Source organism: Myotis lucifugus, unplaced genomic scaffold (genome assembly GCF_000147115.1).
Source record: "Myotis lucifugus unplaced genomic scaffold, Myoluc2.0 scaffold_203, whole genome shotgun sequence".
In the NCBI taxonomy this organism is placed as follows: Eukaryota; Metazoa; Chordata; class Mammalia; order Chiroptera; family Vespertilionidae; genus Myotis; species Myotis lucifugus.
In genome coordinates this window covers 583398-596358 of record NW_005871251.1, presented here as the reverse complement: position 1 = coordinate 596358, position 12961 = coordinate 583398, and the positions used below count along the sequence as shown (strand labels likewise).

General features: G+C 42.1%; 1 protein-coding gene across 4 annotated transcripts in view; it reads left to right on the top strand.

Moving 5' to 3' along the window:
- TBX15 (T-box 15) overlaps positions 1-12961 on the top strand; it is a 90889-nt gene that overhangs the window by 33109 nt on the left and 44819 nt on the right. The window contains exon 1 of one of the 4 annotated variants that reach the window (XM_014463242.2): positions 3482-3648. The exons of the other annotated variants lie outside the window; for them this stretch is intronic. Coding sequence (XP_014318728.1) covers positions 3627-3648 — 22 coding nt within the window. The 5' untranslated portion in view covers positions 3482-3626. Of the gene's footprint in view, positions 1-3481; positions 3649-12961 lie in introns of those variants that run through there. 4 annotated transcript variants of the gene reach the window in all.

Genomic DNA, 12961 nt, shown 5'->3' with positions numbered 1-12961 from the left:
GGCTGTTTTGCTTCATCAGTGAAAAGATGCTACATAATTTGATTAACAGAGAATCAGAATGCAGTAAAATTCACTTATCATGGGCGAGACCCTCATTGTCCTGTAATTTCTCATTGATAATTCAGGATCTTTGTGCCACAGGTTGTAACTGGGGGCAGGGAAGGTGCTACGGTTCTGAGGCCATGGCAGCAACGATAGGATGGCATCCAGTTGGTCAGCAGACCTAGGTGCTAGTTCCCAGTGCACCCGTGACCTTGGTCACATCCAAGCGGAGTCATAGGTCATGGGACAAGATGCTGGGTGACTATTTTGACTGGATCTTTGCCTCATGGGAGCCAGGGATTATAACCTTCATCTTCGGGACAATCAGTAAATGAAGTGAGCAGCATGGGGAGGCGTAGATGAACGAAGAGAAGAGACTTCAGGCCCAGAAAGCAGGTCTTCTCACTTCACCACTTCACCGCTTTGCTCCTGAGTCTCCGTTTCCTGTCTTTAAGGGGTGCTGTGAAGTGAGCTCGGGTTTAGCGTGATGTTTACAGCCCCGGGAGAACTCTCTGTGGGTAGATGATTAAATGTAGTGCTGATAACGTACATTTCTAAGGCACTCACAGTTTTCCAAGTGCTTTCATCTCCATAATTTCACCCTGCTGAAGACTCACTGAGTTGGGTAAGCAGTTGGATTCCTTAACTGCTTTCCACAGATGTGTCAACTGGGACTCAGCTGGATGAAAAGGCTTCCTCAAGGTCAGCACCAAGGCTCAAACTCCTCCTACTTTGTGATTCTGAATCCAGGGTTCCTTTCCCCATAGAATGATAGAGAATGGAGAGTTTACTCTAATTATTTTGACAGTACAGTCTTCAGCGTCACAGTGTGGTAAAAATAGACTGTGAGGACAGGGAGGATCTTGGGAGCAAACAAACTGAGCTCACCAAGGTGTTCTCTCCGGCAGCTCAGTGGCCATGGCCTTTAGGAAAGTCTTGGCAGTCTTGCTGCGGGCACTGGGCAGCAGGCAGGGGCAGCGTCACCTTCTCACTGTACCCAGCTTTCCCTGGGGAGCTGTCCTGGAGGCCCTGGGGCAGGGATGGGGAGAGGAGGACTTTTTTTGAGGTGTGGGGACCAGGGATGAGACTACATCCCAGGTGAAGGGCCTGAATTGTATGTCCCCCAACAGCCAACAGGCCGTGGCTGTGGCACATGTGGGGAGAAACAGCCTGGGAGCCCCGGTTCCTGTGCCACAGAAGTTTTTCTGAGAGGCAGGGGGATGGAGGAGGAGAGTCTGGAAGAGTTTACTTAATGCAGTCTCATTTTCATTCACATAAAGATAACCTCTATTAATTGTTATATATTAATAATTAATAGCCATTATTAATTCCCTACTTCCCAAAATGATATGGCGTATAGTAAGAAACAAACCCATCTATACATACATATATATGTGGTTAAAATAAAGGTAAAAAGGGACTTGGAAGCACACAGAGGAAGTTGGGGCAGTCCCACAGGGCCATTTCACACTCACAGAGAAACACAACCACTCTGTCTCCGTAAAAGAGACAAAGGATAGATTTTTATTAAACTGCAACTCTATATTCTGTCGTATTCTTTGGGATCTCTCTCCCATTGGAAATATCTGGCTGAGGGGAAAGGCTTTATATGACAGAAGAGAGCTTGGCAAGTGGACGTTTGTGCCACGTGAGGAAAACCTAGGCTGCCAGCAGTCTTCTTTTTCAGGTCTTAGATTCCTTTGTGAATCCCATTAATACCCTCCTCTTCCCAGAAAAATGCAAGCTCTTACAAACGTGACTTAAGATATTAGGTCACTTACAAACTCCCAAAGCCCATCCATTGACTTTGGATGCATAAACTCTTCATTTAAAAAATGGGAAATGAAAATTTTATGGAATAACTTTTTTCTTTACAAAAAGGTTCATTGCATGCAGGTGAGATGACTGCAATGGAAAATGTTCTATTACAAAATATTCTGAGGTCTATGAAATTCCCTAGCCTATAACATTTACATTTACATATGTAGTCATCGTACATTCACTTGTAATTTTTCTTAGTCTTTTACTGGTTCTTTTAAAGATGCTATATAATGTGTACTCCACTGTATTTGTATCTGATAACATGAGCAATATTTGGTATAATAAGGAAAATCTGCCTTTATTGTTAAGTCCATTTTGATTACATGTAGAGTGTGGCATATAAAGTAATACTTTAATATATACAACAGCCCACACGCCATCAATAAGATTTCATCCTCCAGACTTGTGAATTTTTGGAAAAAATTACTTCCACATGTTCTTAAAACTACTTAAGATTTTTGACTGGTTGGTGGTCTATTGATTCTAAATATCTGACCTGTCAAAACGCCATCTTTAAACTTCAGTGATGCATAGAGGTTTGGAATTAGTGGGGCTGAATTTATTACAGAACAAAGGGAGGCGATGATTAACACACCCATCTGAGCAGTAGGGGAGAAAATAATCCTTGAATGGATTAGATGCCATGATCCTAAAACCACATTCTCTGAATGTTGGGTCCTTGCCCAGAAACGGGGAGAAGCCAAACACTGATGTCTTTTATATGACGGGGTAAATCCATGGAACTCTGATCAGGAACACTGGGGCTGAGAGTGGGGGATCTAGACCACTGTGTGTGCAGTGACCCTCAAAACTGGGAGCCCACTCATTGAGTGTCGTGCAGTTATCAGTCTGCCTGCCAGGTGGAGGTTACATGAAAATGTAAATGAGTGAGATTTTTATTTTTTTATTTTTATCACTAACCAGGAATCACAATTTTTTTTTTTTTTGGATTCCAGTAGGCTATTTTCAAGGCTGGCACAGAGGCTGCCAAGATGAAGCCAATTATTTTTCACTGTCCCACTAGAAGCCAAGAGTCACAGGCAGGCTCTCCCTGTTTACTGGCAAATTCTGGTAGATTCTGAACTCCCAGGATATAATTCCAGGGAAACTGATCTTTTTAAGAATAGTCCATGAACAGAGAACACTAAACCCACTTTCTGGTGGACTTTCCCCATTATTTTCTACTGATTCCACCATGTCTTGCAAGATTTACAGAAAGCATGGCTTTTTCAAATATCATAGAATGGCATTGATGGAGACTGACTCTGAGAGAGGTCTACGTCAGATAGGTACCTTCCCGAGAAGAAAACAGACCATTAGGAAAGTCATTGTGACCCCCATTCCCTGGGGGGAGGGGGGGAGGAGCATTTGAATCACAAGCCCAGGTGCTCAGGAAATCTCCTGTCACTCTGAGATGGGCTGGGACATGGTGCCATGTCCGAAGTTTCTAAATACAGTTCAGGCTGGGTCATCATGACAGATGCTGAACTGGCACCACTACAGGGACCGGAGTGGGAACTCTGACAGCACTTAAATGCCACAGCCCCTGGGCTTGAAGTCTTCCTGGGCTGGGACAGGGACAGGGACAGGCAGTGCAGAGGCTTATGGGGAGGCAGGCAGGAGCCGCTTTGGCAAGGAGATCCTGCTGCTTCGGCAACACCACTGCTCCTTCAGAAGGCAATGGACACCCAGCCACACTTCAGCTATTTTAGAAGTGGTCAGTTTCTGAATTGCTGGCACACTTGGAGGACACTGTCTCTTCAATGGTCATTCTGACCCTTCAAGGTAGGTAGGCCTGGGAAAAAAGAGAGGCGTGCTTTGTATGGCCAAGGCGGTGGATGAGGAATGAGTGGAATGAAGTGAGCTGATCAAGATGACTCAAGGAGTCAGGAATGGAGGTAGGAATAGTATGTTGACTTTGGGATTCCCAAATCAGTCTTTAGTACACAGAAGACAGGGTTAGGCACTTCCTTACCTCACTCCACCCTCCTCTTTTTGGCCATCACCAAAAATCTGCCCTGGGGTTAGCTTCCTTTACTCTCCTGGGAAGGGCTTTAGAGGAAAAAAGGAGACAGGAGAGACTCGAAAGATAGGCTTTTGCTGGGGGGTGGGGGGTGGGGTGGGGGGGGCGCCTATGACATGGGATGTGAGGGTGGGATTCTAAGTTTTGTAGGCATCCCAAACTGGGGTTGGTGAGATGTAAATATAAAGACACTGCTACGAATACAATCAATCCAGGGTATTTGTTTTATTCTCAATGCTCGCCTCGTGCCCCCAAAGTGGATCCCTTTCTGTTGTCAAAGCATTTGATTTTAGAGTTTCTGAAGGTAGTGTGGGGTGAGTTCAAGCCTTGGAATAAGACCATGGTTCTTTTCTTCTCTCTGATGCTTCTGGGTGGGTGTTGCTGGGCACGCTTGTTACCTTGGCTAAGTCTCAATGATCTCACTTGTCAAATAGGGTTATAATGCCCAGGTCTCGGTCAGCCTCACCCTCATTACTTTGGAGACCCCCTTAGGCACTAGGCCTTTTCTGCCTCCTCACTGTACTTTTCTCATCCCGAGCCATAGGGTGAATGCTCTTGACAAGGTTGCCAATTTGGAGTCCGGGGACCCTGCGGTCTCCCAGCTGTCTTTCTGTATTCCCACCTCTCATGGAGTCTAGGGCTGCTGCTTCTGCTAAGGTTGATCTCTCTGCTTCTCTGTTCAAGGCCCTATTTCCTTACTGAAGATCCAACATATATAACTTTTCAACGGACCACCCTATTCTCGCTTCTTTCAGATTCTAGTCACTTTCCTTTTCAGATAGTGTGGCTGTCAACTTGGGCCAGGAGAAGTAGACCCACTGAAGTAGACCCACACAGAAACAGGCTCTCTCAGCTGCATGTTTGCTGTTTCTTTGCTTTACCTCCTGCCTTTCTGAAATTTCTCTTTCTAGCACCATTTAATTTTGATAGTTTTTGCTTGGGGCCCTGGAATCTTTCCTTCACCAAGCGACTGATCGCTTCCTGTTCTACATTAAAATTTTTCTTTATTAGGATTTGCTTTTCTCTGCTTGAAAGAACACAAACCTTCTTTTTCCCTCTCAGATATGGTCAGAGAAATGACCAGGAAAGATCTAACCCTTGTGGTCACCTCCTTTGCCAAATGATGGAAGAAACTAACATTTAAAATACTTCTACTATGTGTGAGGCATCAGCATTTCTACTGTTTTGATGAGGAGATTGTCTCAGGTTAAATTGCTTGCCCAAGGTCATGGCTGAGTGTGTGTGATTCTAGAGGACTGTGATCTTTCCCCTTCCTGGTGGCTTCTCGGGAAATCCCACTTCACTGCAGGGAGTAGGAACACCAAGGGTATAGAGGGTGCAGCAGTTGTCTGTGCAAGAGTCATTCTGTTCTCAGAGGGGAGGACATCTCCGCTGTCCTTCCTGCCACGCCCAACAGCTTCTCTAGCTCCAGCACTTGGGGAAAGAGCTTGTTCCTTCCCCTATTTTATCCTCAGGACCACAGGCACCTACTTCCCCTGTTTTATCCTCAGGACCACAGGCACCTATCTGAGTTACTATCTGAGAATTTTCTAGATGGCTGACCTTGACTCCTACTCCTGAAAGATTTGATGCCACTGAACTCATTTGATGCCCCTGAAAGTTTTAACACAACTCATAGTTGTGGAAGGAAAACCTAGTTTCTAATAGTTCAGATTGTGTGTGGAGATGACATTTCTGAGATTTCACTGGGAACATGGCATTCAATGAAGACACCTTGTTATTAGGGATATACTGGTCTCCTAAAGAAGATCAGAAGACTAGCATTCCAGGTTCTACGTCTGGCTCAGCTTACCCTTCCTCCCAGCCCTTCTCTGGACACACCTCTTCTCTTACTTGGTTACATATACAGCAATTCATTCATTCATTTTCATTCATTCATTCAACTAAAACCACATTTTATTGAGTGCATAATAGGTAACAGACCTTGTCACAGGTGCTGAGGATACAAGAGGAATAACACAGGTGTGTCTGAAATACTTGCTGTTCTCTAATCTGCTAGACTTTACTGCCATGCCTTTGCCATAAATTTCCCTTTTCCTGGAAGATCCTTCTCCTTTCGCCAGCTCTGCCTTTTCATCTTGCAGACATCTCTTCATTAGGCCCAGAAAAGACCTCTGGACTCAAAGAGGTGCTTTTCCCATAGCATTTGATTAATACTGTTCTTAGGTAATAATACATGGAAATTAGCATTTATATATTCCTTTTACTATTGATAAATATTTACATGGACACACTTTGTTAGTGATTCATAAAAATTTCACAAAGTGGAAAAAATAATTTCCTTATTTTACAAATGATAAAACTAAGGCTTAAAAAGGTTAGGTGACTTGTTCAAGATTAGACAGTTGAAAAAAGAGGAGGTGAGCTTTAGAACTCGGTTCTCAACATGCTATGTGCCGGGCTGGATTTTGACTATTTTAACTTTATTAGCTTATTTATTGACCTGTCCTGTCTCCTGAGTGATTTCTCTAGGTTTGGCTTGATAGGTTGGGTGGATTTAATTTTATTATTATTACTTTCCCCTCACCGTTTATCCTCCATCTATCCTCTTCCATCTCTCACTTTCCCCTCTGCACTTACCACACTGTTTTCCGTGTCCATGAGTTCTTTCTCTCTTTTTTGTTCAGTCAGGTTGGGTGGATTTTAAACCTTGAGTAGCTGGTGGTCTCCCAAGCATAATTTGAAAGGCATTGCATATTCCTGGCTGTACTCAAATGTCCTACTTACATGTTTGTAATTGCCACCTCCAAAGGGGACTGTCTCCAGAAGTCATCGTTAAATTACACTTGTTGCTTAGAAGTTGGCGGCTTAGTTCTTCACTTTTAGATTATTAGCATGAACTTGTTTATTTATCGGTGCATAGTGAGAATATCCTAACAAGGTATAAGGCAAGTTCTTCTAGGGCTTTTGGGGGAAGGCTTCCTTTCACTTCATGGACATTTAAAAACCAACCAATGTGGCACACGTCTGTCAGTGGCGGTGTTGGGAGGTTGCAAGTAGTTGTGGTTGCAAAGAGCAAACAAGCGCTGGCTTGGGGATGAGTGAATGTGTCACTTCTCCCAGAAAAAAAAATGCCAAGAGCCTCAGGAGGGGCCTATGTTGACAGCTGCTGGCCTAACATTGACTGGCAAATTTTGAAGACCACCTAATCAGGATCAACTTTTGGAGGATCTCTGATGCAAGAGGTATTTAGATTGAATATTGCCATATGGCTTGAGACCAATTGTTGATTATTCCATTTATGCATTGTCTGTGCTTTCACCAGGGATATTTTCTGAACCAAAAGTTGGTCTCAAGAATTTTAGCTCTAGCTGATTTGGCTCAGTGGTAGAGCATTGGCCTGTGGAACAAAGGGTCCTGGGTTCAATTCTGGTCAAGGGCATGTACCATGGATGCAGGCTCCTCCCCGACCCGGGCCCTGGTCAGGACTCATGCAGGAGGCAACCAATCGATGTGTTTCTCTCACACTGATGTTTCTCTCTGTCTTTCCCTATCACTTCCACTCTCCCTAAAAATCAATGGAAAAATATCCTCGGGTGAGGATTAACAACAACAACAACAAAAAGTTTTAATTTTATGGGGAGAATGACATAAAATATTTGAAATTAGGACCATTCTAGAAAATCCAGTACATGTAGGTGTCCTTATTTTTTCTTGGTCTTCCTGATTAACTTGGTTATTGGCATATAACCTTATATGTTAATTTGATATATTGCTATTTATAAAGTGCTTTCAGATACATTATTATCAGATGAATTCTCTTCAAGAATACATATCCATTTAAAATCAACAACTTTGGGTCCTGAACTCTGACCCGAGTTAAGCCTTAATAAGCCAAATTTTGCACAAGAACTATTTCAGCTGCCTTTTATGTCTTTCAATGCTGTCATTACACATTTCTTCCAAGTCCAGACATCTTCCAATGTTATTTTGTACCTTCTAATGTTATGTTGCTATGGTCTAGGACCGTGGTCGGCAAACTGCGGCTCACGAGCCACATGCAGCTCTTTGGCCCCTTGAGTGTGGCTCTTCGTAAGCCTTAGGAGTACCCTAATTAAGTTAATAACAATGTACCTACCTATATAGTTTAAGTTTAAAAAATTTGCTCTCAAAAGAAATTTCAATCGTTGTACTGTTGATATTTGGCTCTGTTGACTAATGAGTTTGCCGACCACTGGTCTAGGATAAAGCAAAAGAGTACTTGACACTGACTGTGGTCTTCAGTGGTCTGTCACATTTGGATGTTTACCCAGAGGGTACTGGGGATAGGAAATAAAATACAACAAAGAGGGCCTTTACCAATGTACTTACTTATTAAATAATGTTAAGTTTGAGATGAGACCTAAAAGATTCATGAATGTAACTACCATGCTACTGAGAAAGACAAAGTCCCATATGACCTTGGTTTGAATATTCTCCTCTCCCAAAAGAACTGACAATGTTTTAGTTTCCATAGAGCTATCTTCTGACTGAGCCTGAACATGAGTTCTGCATTGCCATGTTCAGAGTGGGAAGCACACAGCTTTTCAGGCCTGGTTCTGAAAATGGGCAACAGTGTCTGGTGGCCAGAGCATCACCTCTAATACCAGATTTAGGTCCCACTCTGACTCCTCCCAGTTATGTAATGTGAGAAAAGCCCCTTCATCTTGTCAAGTCTCAGTGTCTCCATAGCAGCAATGATGCCTACTTTCTAGGATTTTCTGTGAAAAATTGTTTGAGATGATAGAGATAACTATCTAGTGTAGTGCTTGCTACTTCTAACCTGCTTTTTTGCTTCCACCTTCAAAGCATGCTGGAGCCCTTTAAGGCTGAACCTTTGATGACATTGGACCTTTGATCAACAAGAAATAGATACAAAAATTACTGCTGCCACTTCTTTGCAAAGCCTCTTTAAAAGGCTTAGATCTCAGGGATGACTTTGGGTCCTCACCTCTGGTTCTGTGTACCACCAAGAGAGGTGCTGGTTGTCGGGTGGACAGATATGTGCTCTTACTCTCCTTAATTGGCTTATTGGCATGAAAATTGTAGGCTTCAGGTTACCTCCCCCTTTCTTCCAAATAGAACTCGGAGGGCATGGATTGCTTAGAGACATCATTCCATTACTAATCATCTAATGGGATCATTTGAGTGTTTGCTATCATCATAATTTTATTTTAATCCAACCTGGGTTATAGTTCATTCGCTTGAAACTCTGGACTGGGTATCAAATTTGGGCTCAGTCCGTACTCAGGTCAATGCCAAATGCTCTGCTTCTGCCATATTTAGAATTACTCTATGAAAACTTTCATCACCAGATTTCTCTAAGCTCCCTAATAAAATCTGACGTCCCAGAACCAATTTCCACTGCAGAGGTCCTCTGGAAATAGTTTACTTGAGCCTGGTACAGAGAGTACTGCCTGGGTTATAAGCTACTGATGTCTGCCCTGGTGTGAGGGGGAGCCTAGAGATGGCTGTGAGTGTTGGTTTAGAAACTTTGGGGCTTAGGAAGTAGACCAAGGAATGGTTGCCCTACCAATATCAGATAGGAATTACCACTCAATATAGTCGTGTCCCAGTTATTGGCAGGAAAACACCCCAAACAAAAACACCACAATTGTTTGATTATCAGATGGGTGGGGTCTTTCTCCTTTGTTTCAAACTATTTTCTTCCTTGGGGTAAAATATGATAGCTGAGGTGCAGTATTATGGAAGTGGCACTGTGCATCTAATGTAAGATGCACATCTCTTATCTATATCTCTTTTTTTTTCTAAATATATTTTTATTGATTTCAGAGAGTTTGGAAAGGGAGAGATAGAAACATCAATCATGAAAGAGAATCTTGATTGGCTGCTTCTTGCATGCCCCCTACTGAGGATCAAGCCCACAACCTGGGCCTGTGCCCCCAACCGGAATAGAGCCTGGGACCCTTCAGTCCCCAGGTCGATGTTCTATCCACTGAGCCAAACCAGCCTGGGCTCTTATCTACTTCTCTTATCTGACTATAGCAGTCTTCCATCACCCATCTCCAACAATGGCACCGGGCTATCATAGCATACATCATTCATTCAGGAGAGGACCTACCTACTAGGTCATATTGTTTTCTATTTTTCTTAGTCTCAATTTTCTCATTCACAAAATGGACATAAAATATATGTCATGGCTACCTCATCACATGGAAGGGCATATTAGATAATGTGCAACGTATAAATTAAGAAATTATTTCAAATGCTAGTGTTTTGCATAAATTGAGAATTGAACTTGCTCTAAGCTAACCCCCACTTTCTGTGGGAACTGAGTATCCATTTTATCCACACAAGATAGGTAGAGATAGAAAGTGAGTAACACTATGAGCTGATGGTTAGAATTTCTTTTTTAAGGATTTTTTCGATGGGATATGTTGATTTGACCCCATGAGTCACACAGTGTTCTTCAGTGACTTGTAACTGGCTCAGTGCAGGTTCCCTAAGTTTTCTCCTCTAACTTCCTTAGTTATGTGTGATGTTATCATTTATGCTCCTGATTTCCTGAAATTCCCCTTGTTAAAGTACTATGCACAGGAGACATCTGATAGCCAAGAAGTCTTTCCAGGTCTTTCAGATGAGTTTCTAATGATTATTTTTTGAAGGCAGGAAGTCACAAATTGCCAAGAGTAAAAGAACTTGAAAACACAGAGGTGTTTTCTGATCTTCAAGGGACTGATTATATTTCTGAATGGAAGGCCTTATTTGATTGAAATAACCTGCTATGCATTTCTTATGTTCATGACTTAGGTAACTCAAGTATACATTCTGATTAATAGCTGAAATAATTGATCTGATTAGCCTATTTTACATAACTATGATTTAGAAATGTATTTTAAAAAGAAGTAAACTTTATTTTTACCTAAGCTGTAGATCTTGACTCTGAGATTACTATTTTAAGGATATTATAGGTAGCTTATATTGCAGTAGCCCTAACTACTCTAGAAATTTATATATATAGTGTCCCAAAAATGTATACACACACGTTGAATAATTATAAAGGAAGTGTTTATTAAACTACATTTCATTTTCAAAATTGAGCTATCAGCTGTTAAAGTGTGTATACATTTTTTGGGGATACCCTGTGTATATATATAGTATGACATTAATTTTACTTCCAAATTATGACATGTAAGGAACAATTGAGAATGGAAAATTACATGATACCTTCATGTTATTGCAAGTGTGGGCCAGGGTCTATATTCTGTATATAACAGTCACTTGGGTTCTATTTTGTGGGGGATTGAGAATCTAGGAGCACCAAATATTTCCAGGGAAACAAATGACTATGTCCGGAAATCCTCTTCATGGGCAAATATGACCTGTGCCTCCATAGACTTGCCAATTTCTTTTCTAGTAACTATGGGTTCCCCAGGACTGTTCTCAGATCCCTCTCTTTTCTGGGTTCCTATAACATAGAAGACTGTATATAAAGGTGTGGAAAACTGTGTGACAGCATTTGTCTTTGTCTCTAATTATTTGTGGATGTGCCCAGTTCCCACTTGTACTGTAAGTACCTTTAAGAGGAGCCCCATTGTGTACTTCGATATTTCCCAGAATCTAGCACAGTACTGGGCATATAGTAAGCACTCAATAAACACGTAGTTAATCAACATTAACTGGGAAACTTCTCAAGGTCTGGGATTCTGTTTCAAATTACCTACATGGTACCTCATATAAGGCCACGTGCTCATAGGTGCTTATTGATTGATTTGATTGAAACTATAAACAGAATACCCATTCAAGTCTTTAACTCCTGTGATGATGCAAACTTGGGCCCCTAGTCTTTTTCCTCATTTAACTTATCTGGCCCCAACAGTTTTAAATTTAATGCTTCTGAGATTGCCTCTAAAAGTTGCATTAGAGAAGATTCTTAATTCTTCAAGTCATCAGAGGTAGAAGAGATTAGAAAAGTTTTCACTTCAATCCTTCTAATGGCATGATGAGGAAATAGGTCCATTGTGGTTAAGTAATTTGTCCAAGGTTATCCATTCATCCATTTAATGTTACATTTGAGTACCCATTTTATTCTAGATGACACGGTGAGTTAAGAGTAGAGACTCTTATTTCCTAACTCTCCAGCCATAGTCCCCGTTCCAATCCCAACCTCAATTTGGCTACCATTAAATATTTAGCACTTAGTGCAGTGAAATCGTTCCCTCCTCTCCCCTGTCCTAAACACACATTAGAGAAATCATATGTCCAAGATTTCTGCTGGGCCCTACTTATGATGTCTATTTCCAACTTTTTCATAATTACAGCAGCCCTTATGGCAAGGAGATTTCATAACAAAGGTAAGACAAGACTATTTTTTTTAAAATCTTGCCGAGAAGTTTTTGAAAAATTTACAATGTTCATGATAAGTGAGGAACCCTTGGCAAATCACAGAAACAAAATGGGATTTGGGAATCCAGGTCTCAGAGGATTGGAATGACTGTTTGGCCGAGTATGTGATGACTTAAGGGCTCTGATATTGACAGGCTTATAGGACCGGGCTAGGAAAGAGATTTGTCACTCCACAGCAGCTCTCGTCTTAGATAAGTAGCTTCACTTTTCTGTGCTTGAAGGAGACCAAAATTAGTAGCTCCTGTTAAGTCCAGGCTATAAAATTATATGCTTAGCCATGTAAAACTAAGTCATAATTTTTTTTTTGGTAAAGATGGTGACTGGACTAGTGATTGTGGATACACTAAAGATCATGGGCAGAGACTTTTGTGTGATTTAGGAGCATGGTTGAGTTCTGCAGCCCCCGGATGCCTTCAGCAGTGAAGGGTGAGGAACTGGGGAGGTGGCACTTTGTTCCCTGTGGCCTTTGCAAAGCTGTGGGATATTCCTGCCCGAAATGCTGCCTGGGTTTGTGAGAGGAACACACCAGGGTTACAAGAAATGGAAATTAAAGGCATCATGGGCAGGGTTGTTCCCAGGCCTAGAACTTGCTACAGGTAAGTGAACATGGCAGCAAGGTGGCCTGGCATTCTGTGCCATCCTTCCCCCTCCCTGCTGGTGTCAAGGACTGATGCCCAAAAGATCATAACCTCTAACAGCATTGCAAAG